An 18,731-nucleotide genomic window follows, 5' to 3' on the forward strand; every position below is an offset into this window, starting at 1 on the left:
GGGATCCCCCGAGGCAGAAGCGCTCCTGTCAGGGGTGCCGTCCAAGCCGGCTCACACATTTCTAGGCCCTGCGACCACCCTCCCGGAACCGGTCCTCGGCCCCTGCGTACCCCCAGTCAGCTCTCCCCACGGAAAGCCAGCTTTCCTCTAACTTTGCCATACAAGCAGCAAGTTGTGATCACGTCCTCCGGCGGGGATCGCGGCCCGGCCCCCATCCCCAGCTCGGGAGGCCCCCATCACAACCCCCAGGCGCAGCCCCTGCATTAATGAGCGCGAGAACTGACCGAGGTCTGCTAACAGTGGCCTCTCCCCCTCCCCCTATACCATTTGAACATTTCAGATCGGTTGAGGATACAGACTTTTTGTAAATTGGTTGTTATTGGGAAGAGAGACTTGAAATAAACTCTCCTGGTTATAAGGGGGGAGGGGGCGAGGAGAGACGGGGACACTGGGTTACCAGTATGTTCCCTACCAATTCTGCTGCTTTAATTAGAGAATAATCGAGGATCGCACTCATTCGCCAGCAAGAGTTTAAAAGAGGGTTTTCTGCCTGCAGATGGAATGGCCTTTAGCCGCCCCCCCCCCTTTTTTTTTTCTTTTTGGTAACCAATGTGTTTTCTATTACCCGGCCCTGCCGTGCCTGGCAGCCCGGCGCTCGCGGTGCAGTGGGAGACGCCATGTTGGCTCAGCTCATAGGACCAAGTCAAAAGCGAGCTTCGAGGCAGAGTTTCACACGCTCGAGCTCCCCCTGACCGCCCCCCGCCCCCGCCCCCCGCCCGCCGCCGCTTAATGCACATCCCAGGAGTGCAGCTCCGCGCGCCCGGCACCCCGGACTTTCCGGGGGCGCTGGCGGAATTCCGCCGCACGTAAGTGGGGGGCGGGGGCTGGGGGGCAGGCACTTTTCCGCAGCTGCTGCCAACTCCAGGCCCCCGTCCCTGCAGCCGGCCGGATGCTCACCCAGCCGTCTCCGCGGAACCAGCCCCGGACGTCGCCCGCTAACTTTGAGCTCCAGCCCCTGGCGGCCCGGAGAGAACTAATGGAGAAAGGCCGAGGCAGGGCGACCGCGAGCCGAGCGAACGGGCTAGAATTCCCGCCCCCCCAGCTCAGGCTTCCCCCAGGTTTGTTTGAAAGTGGCGAGGAGCAGCGATCGCCCCTCTCTCTCTCTCCTCGGACTATTGTTGCATTTCGCGTCTAACTGGGTTCTCTCACACCCCCGAGCGCCAAGAGGAGGAGGGGGAGTGGGGTTGGGAAAAGAAATAAAGCGAGCTCAGATCAGATGGAAAAAAAAAAAAAAAAAAACCAGCAAGGAAAAAGAGACACTTAAAGGGAAAGAGTCGCCATGTTTAGCAGCTTTTTTAAAGATCTCGTCAATTTCACACAGAACGCACTCCCTGGGTCCCAGCCCTCGTCTTTTGTCCAATTCAGTCGCAGCAAAGATCTTTTGTTCTAACTCAGCGTGAAAAGAAAAACTTTCTTTAAATGCAATAAACTTAAACCAAACTCAAGACTCTAAACAGATCCTCCTCTGGCCACTCTAAACATATACAAGGGGTTTTGTTTTAACCGTTTGAAAAATTTGGGGTCCTGTTTTTTCTGCCTCGCAGACCCCAAGCTCATTGCTGAAACTTAGAGAGAGAGAGAGATTTCCAACGTCTAGAACACATGCTTAAAGCATAATAAAACAGGGACTGTCTTTTGCTTTGAGAATCATAAATTATAATTTAATGCCAATAATAATTTACAACAAATGGCTGTTTACAATAAACTAACACAAAACAAACAAGGAAAAGGGCCTGTGTTTTACTTATTAGAGAAACTTCACACACTCACATAGATAGCACTTGTAAGAGGAGAAAATAAACCTACAAAACCTCGATCTAGAGGTCATTGATGTTCTGTCATAAGAACACACTTATATGTATGTATGTATCTACAGAAAGAAGCTGAGGGTCAGATGGAGAACTCTGCTCAAATGCACAAATCAGACAGATTTTTCTGGTCTACATGTATTGACTGGAACTGAGTATCAAAGTTTAATACACTTTACAAAACAATCCCTTTTCTTTTCCATCCCCTTACCCACCCCCTTTTAAGATTAAACCACAACATAGTGATGCATGGTGGGGGGGGGAGGTGCTGGAAAGCCTCAATCCGAACAAAAATTGCAAGCTCCCACACACTGAGCTTCCTCCAAACCAGGAAAAGAGAAAGAGGAAAAAAAAAAAAAAAGATTCCAAAACAAAATAGTGACTACTTCCAAATCCACACACCCTGTAAAGTTTCCTTCTTTCTTTCTTTCTCTCTTTCTTTCTCTTCTTTTTCTTAATTTGGCTTTTAAGGACAAAGGATCCCAAGAGCGGTACAGATTGCATCTACACATCTGAAATGTCAAAATGTCGATGTGTTTTTATGTACATAACTCCAATGGAAAAGATTCCCTTGACCTGTGGTCATGCTTTCACAGAATGAACGTACGGGGGGAGGGGGGGAGGCAGGCCAACTGCAAGTTATCATATATACATTAAAAATAAACCCTTCAGCCACTCTAAGCTATATCACTGAATTTTAAATCCTCTCAACAACCACACTAGATGAGAACCACAGAATATTTTTAAAAATCACACCTACTCAAGGAAGAACTCCTTGCAAACAACTGCCTTCTATTTACAAGGCTGTGATTAGCTTGCTTGAAAGGTCTTCTGCATAACTGTCAGAAATGTACAAAACAGTATTTTTTCCTGATCATAAAATAGATACTGATCTCAAGATTTCTAATACTTTTCACAATACCTTCCCTAAGCAGGCACTTAAGTGTGACAAATATAAGGGCCTTTTTTTTTTCCTGGAAAATCCATTTTTAATTAAAAGAAGGATTAGGTGAATGGGGGTGGTTTACTATATCAGTATGGCACTTCCTAAACCATAGACAAACCATTAACTTCAGCTCCCCCCACACACACCCAAATTAAACAGGCAAATACACTAGTCTACCTTTGAACAAACTGGCTGAGGGGAGCAGACAAATTCAACCCCCCGGCCCAGCTCAGCGAGAGCTCACAGGGGCTTCTCCATGGAAAGACAGTGGGGACAGCCAAACAGGTTTCAGATATCAAATAATATTTTAATTTCTGAATACTTTCAATTTTCCTTGGAATATAACACACAAAGACTCGACCAAACAGTTCAGTTATTATAACTTTTACAGTATACAGAAATGTTGCACTTAAAAAAAAAAACCTTCAGTTTTTTTTAAAACACAAACTGTAAACTCTAAGATACTGAATCAATCACGTTACCTATAAGTGCCAACAGTGTTATTTTGTCATGCTGATTTCAATGGTATTTTTTAAAAAGGGAAAATATCAACAATTATAATACAAAGGGTTTGCAAATATACAAACAGATATAGGATTTTCATAACAATTCAAGAACTAAGCGGGACCCAATTCAAATTACAAAAGTTCACTTTTTATTCAAAACCTCAGCATGTGTCTTGGACACATTCCTTGGCTGCCAATAAATTCCACAGTTCATTCTCTTTCTTAAAATATTTTTAAAAAGCTAGGTTTGTCATGGTGTCTTTTCTGGGGGGGGGGAGGGGGCAGGGGAGGGGAAGTTAAGTGTTGTATGTGGTTCCTCCAGTTCTCAAATTAGAGTGCTCAACTTCACCTAAAATTTTTGGTCACCACTTGTAAGTGCGTTTCCATCATCTTTGAGTTGCCTTTTAAAGTTTTATGTCTTCCTATGATATTTTCATGGACTCAGTTTTAATTCTTGCAGAACATATATTTTAAGGATACACAGTTTTTAAGAAGCCAAGATTATATCAAAACTTATTATAGAACCACAGAATAAACTGGTTTGGAACCAGAAAAGTACAAAAAAGAACAGCTAGAGGTACATAGACACAGGACAATTAATAATTTGGAAAAAAAAAAAAAGACTTACTTTCTCCATTCTGCTAATTTTCTCCCAATCTCCTTAAATGCACTTTAGCAATATTTTTCAAAAATTTACCAAAAAAAAAAAAGAAAAAGACTAATTTCCTTTTTATACAAAAATGATAAGTAGCAAGTTGTTCTGACCGACACAGGAGTTTTTCTTTTTTAATGCATTCTGTAAAAGTTCATTTGACAGTCTTTTTTTTTTTTTTTGGAAATTCACAGTCCATTAAATTCTTCCCCTCTCTTCTTTTAGCAAACTTGTAACATCCTTTTATATCCTTTCTTAACAGAAGGAATTTAAGCAAACAAACCAGTCTTTTGCCTTTTCTTTCTCTCTGTTTCACTCCCCCTTCTTATTTTGATTTATTTATTTATTGAATAGCCATATACGGCCAGTTAAAACTGCTGCCGGACAGTAACATATCCCGGATGAGGGTTTCGATGGGGGTTTTACCTACCAAACGGACGAAAAACAATTGCTCTATGACTGAGGAAGAGACGGTGCGGAGGGAAGGGAGGCGAAGCAAAAGCTTTCCGAATCGCGTTGGTTGGTTGGGGTACTGGCTCCTAACGTATTCTTCCAAAGCACACTGGGACTTTTCCTGCAAGCTTTCCACATGGGCTACATCAGAGAGACCACAGGCATCTGGAAGAAAGTTTAAAAAAAAAAAAAAAGAAGAAGAAGAAGGACAAGGAGAAGGAGAAGAAGAAGAATTCAGTCATCAGATTAAGAGGTCTGAAATGGGTCACATGAGGTGTGTGTACAGTGCTCTGTCAAACTGCCCCGACCAGAGTCAGAGCAAATGCCTACATACTGAAAACTTGGGGGTGGGGGGTGGGGTGGGGGGAAGGAGCAGCAGAGCGCAAGAGATGATCCTGGGGCATTTGCTTTGAAATAAAACACAGCTCCACGCATTGCAGGCTTTCCCTGTCCCAGTCCTCAGGCTGGGTCACTGAGAAGGCCCAAGCAAAGTGCACTGGGTGAATCTGGCTCAAGTCAGTAAACAGACAGACAGACAGATGATACCAAAACTGCCAGTGCTCCGCCCCCTCCTCCTCTGTAAATAATAGTTTGGCTTATAATTATATAGTTGGGGGGGGCAACAACCTGGCCCAGCCCTGAGTAATGGCGCCCACGACCCAGCCTCAGATTCTCCCCAAAGAGGGCGACTCATTTTTCCCCAGTCTTTGAAACTGATTTAAGTGGCCCTTTAAAACTGATCTTGTCAGTTTAGCCTATTGAAGGGCAGCCATGCAAACTGTGATCTCTCTGTTCATTTGAGCTGTTTCTTTTCCCTCCTTTTCTTCTCTCTCCCTTTTTCTCCTACCCTCCCCACTTCATTTTTTTTTAAACCCAAGTCCCTCCAAGAAGAAACCCCCTCCCCGTTATCTTCAGGAAAACACTTTTCTTTTTCGGATACGTGAAAATACAATTAAGTGCCTTTGAAATGAGAGGCTTCTCAGTGAAGGCGGTGCAGGTTGTGACCTGACCTTTTGGGGCTCCCCAGGCAAGACTGGGGCTAACACATGCATATTGTGAATCCTTAGAACAGATATTCAAAAACAGCCGACACCGAGTCCACCCCAAGAACCAGAAAACACAAGCAATCTCTTCATGTATGGATCTAGCACTATGCATGCATGTCTACAGACTGCATAGGTGTCTGTGATCAGGAATTAAAAGATCTGTTTGCATAGAATTCCTTCCCTCTACATCGTGCGGTCTCCCTCAGAATCAGATAACAGGAACCTTTATCTCTTTGTGAGGCAATTTGCATTTTCCACACAGGCCTCTACATTTTGCAAATTGTAAGAAACTAAACTATTAACGACAGTAGCAGGTATTTCTTTCCTTGAAAGACCAAGGGTAAGTCTAAGAGCTAACAATGATATCAAGAAATGAACTGCCACCCTGATGGTCTGGGAACGTGGGCTGGGTGCCGGCTCATGGGACGAGGGTAAGGGAAGAATCTGCCTGTGGGTTTGCATCAGGCATATGTTCTAGTTATGACAGGTCCCCTGAGAAAAACAATCCAGACCCAAGCCTCTGCATACAGCCCTTCCTTGCCCAGACACTGCCCTTTAATTGATTACCTTTGATTACTTTCAAAGGCAGATTTTGGGGTGGGGGGAGATTTTATGTGAAAAGCAACAATGTATGAAAGACAGTGGCTTAAGGACTTAGAACCCACAATAGATTCAGCTAATGACTTGGGTCCCCAGATTTCCTTACAACAATGAGGAAGAGATTGTGGATCTTTTTTGTCTGCCACCTGAACGACACTGCTCTCCTAGTGTGTCCTGATTACAGGCTGCAAAAACTGTGGTGGGTGACTCGGTTCCAAGTCCCACTAAGGTCCAAATGCGTGTTATCCTGAACTGGGAACCCCTTCCCCTCTCAACCATGACAAAGGGATCAGCTGACAACTTAGAACAAGAATGTGGAAGGGGTGATTTCCACCCACCTGGGCTCTGCTGAACTCAGCCTGGAGGCAGCCAAAAGTCTCAGGTGTGGCCCAAAGTGGGAAGCCAGACACCTTCAAAAATCATTTGGCCTCAAGAGTTAACTAATATTAGATCTATTAGTCACATGGGTTAAACTACCTGCAAACTAATTAGATTTCATAACGCAAGCAATGATGGTTTCGTATCTCCAGCAACACTCTTATCCAGCCCAAGTTGGCAGACACTTTGGGTTGTCTGAAAATTGCCTTAAGTGTTTGCCTGGGCAGGGGAAGTGAGAGGCTGGAGCCTTCAACCCCCTGCAGACATTCTGAAGAGTTGGGCTGGCCCCTTTCTTCCTCTTGCCCCTTCCTGACAGCCTTTTCCCCTCTCCTGGCAGTCTGCATTGTTTTCATGAAAATATGATTTTGAAAATTGCTGCCCTCAGGTTGGGTTTGCCTGGAGCTCCAACTCCTACTGAGTTAGCAGGCTAACTTCCTCCCCACCCCTCCCCGCAGGGGCCAACTTTCCCCTGCAGGGATGATACCAGGATGTTCCAGGGCCTAGGGGCATCTCCCAGAGGCTCAGCCAGGGTGACAGAGAAAGCCATGGGGCAGAGGAGATTCCACACGCTCAGCTGGCCCCACGGGCCTGGGCTAGGGCAAGGAGCAGGAACATGCCTCTGAGTCTGGCAGGAGGGGAGCAGGCCTGAGAGGCTTTTCCATGGCCCATTCTGAGAGTCTGTGCCCCAAGCATCCTTCCTGTAGCCCAGCCTTCCTCTTCTCTCCCCAGAACAGGCCTGGTGGGGCCCAGCAGCTCTGCAAAGTTCCCATTCCAAGTTGGCACTCAACAGTTTGGCTTTTTAAGGGGGAGGCTGGGCTCGCTCAGGGGGCTCCCAATACCTTAGGCCCTAACTCTGAGCAAGGAGCATGAGAGGGCAGGGCTTCATCCTACCTGAGGTGAACAGGACTATGGCCTTCAGGCAGCTGTACTCGGCGGAGTCGACGTGCAGCGCTTTGAGCTTCTCCACTTGCTCTTGGAAGATCCGTATGTGGTCCATAAAGGCGACCACCCGGTCGGCGGACATGGGCGAGGCGTGGAGGCCGGCGGCGGCCAGGAGCGGGGCAACGTGGAGGGGCATGGAGCACTGTGCTGCGTTCAAGACGAACAGCTCGCTCCAGGTGAGGCGAAGCAGGGCCACCTGGTCGGTGATCTGCAGGTCAGGGAAGAAGGGGATGTTCCGGGCCCACTCGACGGCGCTGAAGAGCATCCGGGCGGCCAGTTCGCAAATGTTCTCGATGCCCATGATGTTGTTGGGCTGCATGCACTGGCTGCCGAAGCGCGACGTGGGATAGGGCTCGGCGCGCAGCAGCAGAGAAATATATCCGGACAGGTACGAATGGCAGTTGAGGGGGTCCCCGTTGGTCAGCGCAAACTGCCCGTGTGTCGGCTGGGTGGGCGGCATCCTGCCCCTCTGCACGGCTGCGGGGAGGAAAGGAGACACTTCGCAGTTAATGACCAGTCTGGGTCCCCTGCTCCCCAGGCAGGGTCTGCCCCAGCCCGACCCCCACCTGACCCAGACCCCAGCGCCACGCAGGAACAGGCAGGCCTGCCCCTCTCACCAGAGCGCCAGGGCCACAGACCTGGGAGTCGCCAGGAGCCCGGCAGTACTGCTCTCAAATCGCCACCCAGCCAAATCCTGGCAGCCAGGGCAGCACACTTGCCTCGGAGGCCCGCTCCGGGCTGGGCGGCTGAGGACCCAGAATTGGCCACTTTGCCTCGGGGTCCCCAGCACAGTGGGCGGGATGGAGCATTCTGGGGACATCTTTCTTCTTTGCTGCTAAACAGCTGATATTTTTTTATTGATTGGAGGAGAGGGAGCGGGAGGGGCGAGGCTGGGGGAGGGTGAGACGCTTTTGCAAAAGACACAAGGGTTCACCCCGGACGGCCTGTGGCCACCCCGGAACGGGTCTCCCCCAAACCCCGAAGCCCCAGCCCCGCGGGCAACCCCCGGTGAGAGACGAGCTGAGAGCCGAGGTCTGGCGGCAGCCTAACCAGTGTGCTCGGAGGAAGAGAGACGGAAGGAGAGGGCTGAGAGGCAGGCCGGCCGAGGAGAGAGGAAGCTGGGGAGAGGCGGAGAGCGGGCGGCCGGCGCAGCCTGGGGAGGGCCCGGGAGGGCCGGGGAAAGCCGGCCAGGCTCGGGCACGAGCTGTTATCTGACGCCGGACGGGGAGAGCGGCTCTCGCAGAAACACAAAGAAACCCCGGCGTTCGCTCGCCCCAACCCGGAGCCCGCGCCCGGCGCCGAGCGCGCCATTGGCCGAACACGGCTCGCGGCGCTCGGCGAATTTCATATCACAAAGACCCAACTCGCGCAGGGCGAAAGCAGCCGCCCAGGGCCCCTCGCCCACCCTTTCCCTACTCCCGATCGCGCTCTCCTCCTTTCAAAAGTGAAAGGAAAAAAGAAAACAGAGGAATTTTTTTTTCTTTTTAGCAGAATGTTAATCCACGGAGGGTCACATGAGCGCTGCCCGGGCGGCGGCGTTAATACGGCGAAGTGCATAAAATTGCCATTTGTAATTTGAACCTCCTGTACAAAAGTACAATCTCAGGGTTGTTTTTTTTTTTTTTGAGAGGGTGGGGGCTGGGGAGAGGGGTGAGGAGGAGGGACATATGTTGAACATGCAGGAAAAACAAGGAGAGAGAAAGGGAGAGAAACAGAGGAAAGAGAGAAGTAAACCAGATTTTAAAACACCACCACCACCCCATCCCCTGCAGAAAGGCGAACTCCAATGAACTGGCAATCAATGCAAAGAAAATGAAAACAGCCCGAGGAGAGAGTAGAAGAGGAAATCAGTCGGCCAAAGCATGCGGATTTGGGGGTCTGGGTTCCAGTGCAGAACTTGCTTCTAGTATAAAACCCCCTTCAGCTGCAATACGGAGAGAAGAGCTTGGGGCTTCTGTGTCCTTACCCAGAGCAGGCTAGCCAAACGCACCCAGGGCCCCGGGACCCCAGGCGAGGGGGTTAGAAATGAGAGGCCGATACCTTCCCGTCTCATGCCCACTTTGAGGCACTTTTTGAGGCGGCAGTACTGGCACTGGTTGCGGTGGTGCTGGTCGATGGGACAGTTCCGGTTGGCGCGGCACGTGTAGCTCAGGTTCCTCCGCACGCTGCGCTTGAAGAAGCTCTTGCAGCCCTCGCACGTGAACTGGCCGTAGTGTTTGCCGCTCGACTTGTCCCCGCACACCACGCACTCGATGTGCTGCTGCTGCTGCTGTTTGTCGCCGCCCGGACCGCCAGGGCCGCCCTGGCCGCCGGCCGCCGTCTGGGCCGGCGTGCTGGCCGGGCCCCCTTGGCCAGGCGTCTGTGGTGTGTGCGGGGCGCCGGGCGGCGGGCCGGGCACGGGCGGCGCCTGCGAGGCCTGGCTGCCCTGAGAGCCTGGCACCTCGTCCTGGGGGTCGCGCCACGTGCTGACTACCATTGCCATATCTATGGGGGCCGCGTCCGGACTTCCTGCTCCCCTGGCTGCGGGCGGCGGCGGCTCCCGGGTCTCGGGCTCCGGCGCGCCGCCTTTTGTGTGTGCAAGGGTGCGAGAGGGCGCGGGAGGGCGCCCCGGGTGGCTCGGGGGCTGGTTGGATGAGGTTGGTTAGTTTTTCCTTTTTTGTTTCTGCTTTTGCAAAGTTTTGTCGATTGCTTGTCTGGCCCGGTATGTTTGTTTTGTTTGTTTCCCTCGGTTCAGCTTTGTTGCTTTCGGGGGGCTTTCCGCCGGGAGGGGAGGGGACGGGGCCAGGGGAGAGCAAGTGGGAGCAGAACGTGGAGAGAGAGGGAGGGGAGGGAGAGCTGCAAGTCGATTGTCTGGCTTCAAGACAGAAGTAGGAGGCAAAAAAAAAAAAAAATCTCTCCAAAGATCTCCCTCGCTCTCACTCTCTCCCTCCCTCTCTCGTTCACTCTCTCGCTCTCAGAGCTGGTGTGCAGCCGAGGAGTTGGAGGAGGAGGAGGAAGAGGAGGAGGAAGAGGAGGAGGAGAGGCGACTGTCCGGGGGCCAAGTCCAGGGCAGCCCACAGTCAGCCATTCAGGAAAGCCATCGAAATCAGGAGGACTAGGAGAGCAGAAGCGCCGGTCTCGGGCGCGCCCAGAGAGCCGGGCAGGCCGGGGCGGAGGCCAGCGGCCCGCGGAGTGGCCGGAGCGCTGCCCGGGTCCGGGGGAATCAGCATGAAAGTGGTCCGCGTCGGGCGCTGCGCGGCGTCGTCCTGGCGCTGGGCCGCCGCCGCCGCCGCCGCCGCCTGCCCCCGGCGCCCGGCGCGCGCCTCGCTCGCTCCGGCCGCCGCCGCCCGCTTTCGCCGGATAGAGGCCGCTCGCCGCTCCCTGCGGGCCGCCTGGGCCGCCGCCGCCGCTGGAGCCGCCGCCGCCGCCGCAGCCGCCAAAGCCGCCGGGTCGGGCCCGGAGCCGCCGCGTCTAGCGCCGCCGCCGCCGCTGAAGTCGCTGCTGCCGCTGCTGCCGCCGCCGGAGCCGCTGCTGCTGCTGCTGCCGCCGCCGCCTCACACACATAGGGAAAGAGTCAACTCGCCGGCGGCGGGGGAGAAATGATAAAAGAGAGAGAGGAGGGCAGATCACCACCTAGAAGCACATCCTTCGTGCGCAGAGGGGGGAGAAAAAGACGAAGAGAAAGAATGAAAGAGGGGGAAAAGGCAGCACGGCACCCGGAGAAAGAAGGCAACTCGGGGAGAGGAGGAGGAGGAGAAGAAAACACACACGCGCGCACGCACACACACACCGCGGAGAGAAAAGAACAGAGAATCAAAGTGATCAAATATGCTAAAAAGGGGGGCGCGGGAGGGAATGCGATTTATAGGCGCCGGGGCTGGCAGAAGTGGCTTCTCCGCGATCAGCTCACTGAGCTCTCTATATAGTGAACTTTGACACGACTGCTGCAACTTAGCGCACGTTGCCATGGCGACGGCGCGCCTTATAAGGCAGCAGCCGGGGTTGGCCTGGCCAGGCGCGCGCGCGCCGCCCCCTCGCCGTCATTGGCCGGAGCGCGGCGGCCCCGCCATGGCGGCCGCGGGCTCAGCCCGGTCCTAGCGCGAGCGGCGTCGCGGCCGCGGCGCGGGGCGCGCGGGGGGCGAAGGGGGGCGGGGAGGGGGCGGCCGTGCCGCCGCCGCCGCCAAGCGGGGGATGGGCCCACGCCGGCCCCGGGCGCGCGGCCACGGCTCTCTCCGCACCCCGCACCCGAGGTTTCCGCCCCAGCGGGGAGAGGAACGCGGCGCGCACACACAACGCCTCTTAAAGGCTCCGCGAGAGGCTTTGGATGAAATCGAGGACTTCGCCTCTCGCAACTTGGCAATGCCACGAAATCCGCCGCTCGCGCACCACCCGGGACTCCCGGCGCATCTTTGTGCCTACGGTGCCAGAGAAAGAGAAAAGTTCCCCTTTCTTTGCAGAGGGGTAGTGAGTGGGGTGGGGAGGTGCCTCGAACCGAGCTTGCAGGCATTTTCCAAACGAAAGATTTGGTCAAATCGGCGTGATGGTAGACCCTTCCCTTAATCAACTCTGGTCACTTGCTTGGTTTGGTGGCTATTTCTTTTTCTTTTTCCTTTTCGAGAAAAACAGCCGTTCAGTGGCTGTCTTTTCCTTGTAGGGTTAACATTTCACAGGTATGTGGCCTGACATTTTAATTGCTCAAATAAAGCATCTCGGATGCTGAGAAGCAGAAGTAGACTTCGTCTCATTGTCATGACGCAATTAAAATCAATTTTCCTCAGCTTTATCCTTTCTGGTTAGTTTTAGCTAACTCGCAAGCCAAGGTCCTGCCACACACCCAGTCGTGGTGAGAGGTGAAAAGACCTTTCTGCTCGCTGATGGCCAAGCGGAGGCAGCCTCCCAGCCACCCCTGTGCATACCCTCTGTACACACATGTAAGCGCACATGTATCAGATGCACATTTGTCAATGTATACAAAGACTTTAGCGACAGTGCTTCTAGGTCATAGAACAGTTGAGTACGACTTCATTGTTCCTCAAGTTCCTTTTAAGCATTCATACAATCATTAAAACACACCCAGAGATTCTGCCCCAAATTGGGAATAATACCAAGAACAACTCACAAGGACCACGCACAAGCCATATTCTACCTCAAGAGATTCACTGCAATGAGAACAACTTCATTGCCTGTGCCATTCTGTTCAATGTGCTAAAATCATCAAGCCGGTGGTGTCTCTGAATTCCAGGGTGTTTGGTTTGAAACATCAAACATCTAGAATTGCACCTCAGCACACACTATGTTCCAATGCAGCAACCTTTCTGTTCGATTGGGACCAGTTGGTGGATTATGATTATTGAACATTCATAGAACAAAACTGTGACTCCATCATACACGCTTTGCACCAAGAAAAAACTGTAGACTGGTAATCCAACCAGGTTTGTGAACAAGTACGGTATTTTACATAAAACACACTGAGCTTCAGGAAACATGAACACATAGAAAGAGTAAATTAATGACCACAGAAAAGCATCCTTGATAGTTTTAAAAAATCGACGAGATGAAGATTAAAAAAAAAATAAACCATACATATCATTGACATTTGTAGACTGTACTTTGCATTCAATACCCTTTATACATGCAAGCAGAACACAAGGTAGGAACTAATTTCAGATGGAGGCAGATAGGGGCTAGTTTTTAGGGAAGGAAAGTTCCTTCTTATGTTTCATTCTTGAAACCTTCTTAGCCTTTTACCCTTTCTCCACTGAAATCACATATTTCACTAAAGCTGCAGGTGCTGGGATGATTTGAAAGTTGTTTTAAAAAAGACCTATAGTGGACACTGAACTATCATAAACCTGGTGTGTAATGAGACTGCCACAGAGCGAAGGCAGGCTGAGAATTTCAGGTTGATTAGAGACACAATATAACTTTCTCCCAAAGAGGACAAGCAGGATGGAAAAGAAATCATTTCAGAGAAGGTTTTTTTTTTTCCTTCTCTTTTCTTTTTCTTTTCAACCTCTCTGATGCGAGGAATTGCTTAATGCTACAAATATCAGTAGATTGGGGGCAGACTCAGCAGAGATGTGGTAGGGCTGGGGTTGAGACAGGAAATCTAATGAACATCCCCATCCCAATTTAATAGAAGATAAGAATAATTGATTATAGGGAAATCCTAAACTTGCCTTTAGAGTGCAGATACTTTCACAGCAATATGACCTTTTACAAACATGCAGTGGGAAAATTTTGAGGAGGAAGAGCTTCCTCAGTCCATTTAGAGATTTTAGGTATTTGAAGTATGCTCTGATGGCCTCAGATTTAAAATGTAGGATTTCCCAACCATCTACTACAGATCTGGAGCCTACGAGGCACATGAACACAGGGCTGCCATGAAGTTAAGAGGTGTTTTACTCTGTACTTTAGGATTCCTTCAGTTATGGGGATGCTATTAAAAAGCAAATAAATAAATAAATAAACACACCCCAAAACAACAACAACAAAAAGACCATATCAATTATAGTTAATATGATGGTATAGAAGAAAGAGGGCTGCAGACTGAGAAAAAAAAAAAAAAAGAGGGGAAAATATTTTAAAATGTCTTCTTCAGAGATGTTTATTTTCCTTGAGTAAAACAGCTCTAAGTCTAAAAGATAAATATCAATATGTTCTTACTGTTTTTTTAAATCCAGCTCAGTTTTTTTTTATTGCAGATATAAATTTATTATAATAATAAGAATGGCGAGCTTTAATTTGGCCAGAGAAAGTTGGAAAAACATTTGTCTTACTGTAGGAGGAAAAAAAAAAAGCCACCCAGGAATATGATTTTCTTGCAGAAAGTGGCCTGAAGGCTGTAATTCTCCACAAATTAAATCACAATATGAATGCAGACCCCAGCAAATGCCGAGTTTAACTCTGAACTCAGTAGAAACCAGTTCTGTCCACCAGGATTCATTGAATTCCTCTTTCCCCTCAATCTAGTCCGTGTGTGTTTTTCTCTTCCACCACACTGGAGCTCCATGAATAGGGAAAGGGGCTTCCATTGTGTACCTCTGAACTTCCAAGTCAATGCAATTTTTAACCACTGGCTTGTGGTACTTTGAAAATCACCAGGGGCTGTCAGAGTTGGGTCCTCTGAAAAATTTACAGTGCTAAATCAGAGCATATGCTGGGAGGGAAAAAATTGCTTAAGATTGGAGCAAGTACAGTATCTGTCTGCCCCCTAGTGTAAGAGTCCTCGCTGCCTAAAATTCAACTTTAAAAGAAAAGAGCTCTTAAAGGGAAACGACTTTGTGCTCACGTAGGCATAGGAGAATGAAACTTCTATACATTTTAATCTGAATAATTCTCCAGGATTTAAAATTAATTGGCTCTGGCTTGGTTGGACCGGACTCGGATCTCGCCACCTCTGCGTTTCCCGAGTCCCTGGCGGAGAGGTGATGATTTTTTTTTTTTTCCTGAACTGGGTTTATGTGCGTCCCCCTCACCCCCTCCTCTCTTTTTCTTTCTCTCTGTCGTCTCTCTCGCTGGCTTTTTAAAAATGAGGAACCGTTCCTTGAATGTTCTGGACAGAGCACAGAATTGCTTAAGTCAGCCCGACGCGGTTGTAATAGACAGCAAAAAGGTAAACGTTTGCCTGCAATCCGCACGCCAGCTCCACCACCCAGCCCGATGGTGAGTACCCTTCTCGTCGCGGTTCTCCTCCTAGCTTAGCCGAGCGCTCGCCTCCCCGAGCCGCGGCCGAGGGCGCCGGGCAGAGCTTCCCTCCCTCCCTCCCTGCCTGGCTGGATGTCAGTTGCACAAGGTTGCAAAATGCAGCGCAGAGGCAAATCGAACAGTAAATTCTGACACTTAGCGCGAGCCTAGCAGCTCCTTTGCTAGAAAACCGAGTCGTCTATTGCTTGGAAAAAACATGCCTCTAGGACTGGTTTTTAGTTTGTTCTATGGAAGGAAATGAGTTTGAGGAGACAGGACGAGGAGATGGGAGGCACCGCAGTCTTTACGCTTCGGTTTAATCATATTTTGGCAGCTTTGCAATTGTATTTTCCCCCTCTCCCCCCTGCACCACTTCTCCTACCACACACATGTAATAAAATATGGCAATGCATTGAATTGACTATCCCCCCTTCCCCGAACCCCTTAAACCACAGTCCTAGGCATTTCATACACGTTAGCAACCCGATTTTTTGAAAAACCCCAAGTCATCCCCAGCCCCACAGAGCACAAGGAGAAAAGTGAGAAAGGAGAGAGAGAGAGAAAAAAAAATACTGTAAGTAAACATACCAAAACCATATTTGCCTTGTTCAAGGTCCCAAACCGCTTGCATCTTCCTTCTAAACTGGAATAACTCTCCTTTAGTTTGGCGGGTGAAATAAACGCTTTGTTGGCCCCCTGAAAAGATGTGTCTTTGATAATTAAAGAGAATCTCCTCCTCGGTGTTTATCTAAGCGATTGTGCAAACTGATAAAAAGTAGGCACTAGCCTGCAGGGAAAAAGAGGAAAGGTGAAGGGAGAGATCTTCCACCTCAAGGAAGTGCTTCCCCATGTATTAGGCGCTCTCAGCCTTGGAAAGCCCTGCACAGTAACTTTAGAGAGACGAGGTTTCAGGGAGCTTTGTACATAGCTGCTGAGGAATGCAAGCCTCGCCTTTAAGAAAAAAAACCCCAAACCGTAGGTAGGAGATGTCTGGAGTGATCCTTGTCTCTCATCTCATTCCTTAGAAGGAAGAGTGCGTTGTTACACCTTGTTTGGGGCTGGAAAGACGAGACTTTAAAAACACCCGTCCAATTGAAAAAAATCTCCCAACTTAATGAGTTTAGTCGGAGGCTGGAGCAAACGGCTCAGCCTTAGCAGAAAACCGCCAACAACTAACTACAGGCGATATTGCAGAGCAAAGACGACCCAAGGCACAGCCAAATTCCACTGTTTGGGGTCGAGAGGGATGGAGGCTAATCCTAAAGCAAGTTGGAAAAAAACAGAGGTGGGAGAGGAGGGGGAAAAAGCAGCAGCCTCGAAGACTGGCAGACAGGCTTCCCTCACCCGGGATCAAAGATAGAATTTGAAACAGGAGGGCAACATTTTTCCTAGGAATCTGTTGGAATCCTCATTTTCTACTTTTGACTCAAGTCACCCCCCCCAGCGATTTTCCCCTCTGCCCTGCAGATTCATGCCCCCCATTTTCCAGTTCCCATTCTAGAACTTTCCTGAAGAGGAAACCTATTTCTTTGGGGGGGAGGGGTTCCCCACTTCATATCTTCAGATAATGAATGCTTCATTCACCCCCTCCCTTCATCCACCTCCCCAAATGCATAAAGAAAGCAGGAATACAGTAACTAGGGAAAATTGAGAATAAACTATACTGCCTCTTGCAGTTTAATACAGTTTTAACTAATGGATTTTTTTGTTTTGTTTTGTTTTAAGAGAAGAATAATGGGGAAACACGGATCTTTTATTTTAGGAAACTGTTATGGTAAGATGTATGTCAGACTTGACAAATGGAACTAACGCTCTTCGCCTGCTTCTTGTCCTTGTCTTAAACAGGAATTAAGTTAAACACAGTGCTGAATGTTAATTACATGTTTACTGGCTAATGAAAATTACAAATGGTTTTGCCACCTCAAACAATGATGAAAACTCTGAAGACACTGTAATTATATACTTTGAGGGAAATAACTCAGAATATTGATCATAAGAAGTGTAAATCTTTTTTTAACTATTCATTAATACCATAAATATGGGCTACAGAAGTTTTTCCTTGCGGTTTGTCTCATCAGTTACACCGAGTGGATGGATGGTGAGGCTCCTCTGGGGAGGTGATGAACTCATTCTCGTATAGAAGGAGGCCACTTGTGTAACTGGGGGTGCCCCCCTCCCTTTCTCCCCTGCCCCCTTTAACCCCTGAAGAAGGTCGAGGGAGAGTTGAACAGGGGGGCTGGGCTCAGGGCAGGTGAAGGTGATCACAGCCCAGCCTCTTCCCTCCCCTCCCCTGCTCTCCTCTCTCCTCCTCTCCCTCCTCCCTTTCCTGCCAGGTCTGATCGATGACTGCCTTCTCCAGCCAGGGCGCCTGTCGGATAACCTGGCGTTCGGGTCCTAATGGAGGACAAGTCACTGCCACCCAGCCACGCAGCCCTGACAACCCAAATTCTCTTCTTTAGAGGTGGCTGGGGCAGTTCATTGCAAAAGGAGAGGAAGAAGAAGAAAAAAAAAGTTGAGGGTGGTTATTGGGTAAGGTGGCCTTAGGCAGCCGAACCAGAACTGGTTTCCCTGGGTTTGGGAGTAGAGAAATATTTTTCTGTTCTGTTTTAACTTTGGCCTGAGTTGTAGCTTTGCACTCTGCAGTGTGGCAGCCACTTCGATCTTGGGGGTCAAAGGTGAGGGCTGCACTAACCCTAAAAGGCTGGTCTGGCCTGGCCAGAAGGCCGAGAGTGGCGGAGGAGTGGGGGGTGGGTGGGTGGGTGGGTTGTCAGCTACACCGCCTGACATGGTGGAGGGGGTGCCTGTGTAACCCGCACGCGGGGGGCACAACACCGAGGGCGGGTTTTAAGTGCAATATTGAGGATTTTTTTTAAGTGCCCTAGGCTTGTGGGACTGGAGTCCTCTTTTTCCCTGAGAATTCCCAAGGCACTGGTCTTTGTCTTAGAAGGAATGGAGTTTCTGAATGGTGTGAAAGGGACAGAGAGGGTCGCTTCAAATCGATTTTACTTGTCCTTTCTGTCTTTTCGGATCAGCGCCCTTCAATGGGCACAGAGGTGCTCTTTCAGCCGAAACCTTGTGCTACATTTTCTGCCTGTATTGGTGCTAAATACAATAAGCACTGCGCAGGTTTTTTTCTTTGCTCTCCAAAGCGAGAAAGCACCCTAATTAAATTGTTTTATATGGACAGTCAAGACGGACCAATTAAGTAAGCATTAGTATAAAGATATAGTCTGCAGATAAGGCGGTTTGGAAAATCACGTGTGGGACAAAGGAGAGGGCGCTAGCATTGGCGAGGGGTGGCGTGGACTAGCCAGGTCGCTCACCTCCCTCCCCCGGCCCCGGGGGAATTGCAGAAGCCCGGGGCTCAGGTGAGAGGAGGATCAGGCCCGCTAACAGGTGGGCAACAAGTCTGGAGTCTTTCAGGCCCGCGCCCCAGGCTGGAGAGCGGTGGAGCCCAGGGGTTAGTATCCATCACATATTCCTACGCGGACAAGGTAGCGTCTAGGGGTGTAGGAAGGACCGAGACCGTGCCGTGCTCTACTCCGGGTCGGGCCCATTGCGAGGTGTCTAGGTCCAGGGAGCGGCCCTGAAATAGGGAAAGAGTGTGCGGCCCGGTGAAGGCCAGGAGGACCAGGGGGCGCAGACACCGCCACTGCCGCGGCCGCAGCCCTCTGG

General features: G+C 50.0%; 1 protein-coding gene and 1 long non-coding RNA gene across 21 annotated transcripts in view; one reads left to right on the forward strand and one right to left on the reverse strand.

The window, feature by feature from the left end:
* Positions 1–3,100: 3,100 nt before the first annotated feature.
* NR2F2 (nuclear receptor subfamily 2 group F member 2) lies at positions 3,101–16,447 on the reverse strand. 4 transcript variants are annotated; one of them, XM_074354333.1, is made up of 4 exons: positions 15,645–16,447; positions 9,432–11,016; positions 7,341–7,868; positions 3,101–4,590 (listed from the first exon to the last, which is right to left on the reverse strand). In XM_074354333.1, the coding sequence occupies exons 2-4, from the start codon at positions 9,871–9,873 to the stop codon at positions 4,316–4,318; spliced, it is 1,245 nt and encodes a 414-aa protein (XP_074210434.1). In that variant the 5' UTR covers positions 9,874–11,016; positions 15,645–16,447; the 3' UTR covers positions 3,101–4,315. The 4 variants fall into 4 exon arrangements, with proteins under 4 accessions (XP_074210434.1, XP_045378541.1, XP_045378543.1 ...); XM_045522585.2 differs by lacking the exon at positions 9,432–11,016 and having other exon boundaries at positions 15,645–16,431; XM_045522587.2 differs by lacking the exons at positions 9,432–11,016; positions 15,645–16,447 and adding an exon at positions 8,030–8,144.
* Positions 14,653–18,731, forward strand: part of LOC105075165 (uncharacterized) — a 113,665-nt gene continuing 109,586 nt past the window's right edge. For 16 of the 17 annotated variants that reach the window (XR_012502782.1, XR_012502783.1, XR_012502786.1 and 13 more), the window contains exon 1: positions 14,653–15,035. This is a non-coding gene — a long non-coding RNA (uncharacterized LOC105075165). Of the gene's footprint in view, positions 15,036–16,781; positions 16,831–18,731 lie in introns of all 17 variants that reach the window. The other variant, XR_012502795.1, reaches the window with a different exon arrangement.

The sequence above is a fragment of the Camelus bactrianus genome, chromosome 27, assembly GCF_048773025.1.
Source record: "Camelus bactrianus isolate YW-2024 breed Bactrian camel chromosome 27, ASM4877302v1, whole genome shotgun sequence".
NCBI lineage: Eukaryota > Metazoa > Chordata > Mammalia > Artiodactyla > Camelidae > Camelus > Camelus bactrianus.

What these genes read in the sequence shown, in the direction of transcription:
- NR2F2 (XM_074354333.1), bottom strand. Translation starts at nt 9,873, where the DNA reads ATGGCAATGGTAGTCAGCACGTGGCGCGACCCCCAGGACGAGGTGCCA. An exon ending in AGTGGGCATGAGACGGGAAG is followed by an intron (nt 7,869 to 9,431) that starts GTATCGGCCTCT and finishes TCCTCCCCGCAG; the next exon opens with CCGTGCAGAGGGGCAGGATG. An exon ending in CATAGTCCTGTTCACCTCAG is followed by an intron (nt 4,591 to 7,340) that starts GTAGGATGAAGC and finishes ACTTTCTTCCAG; the next exon opens with ATGCCTGTGGTCTCTCTGAT.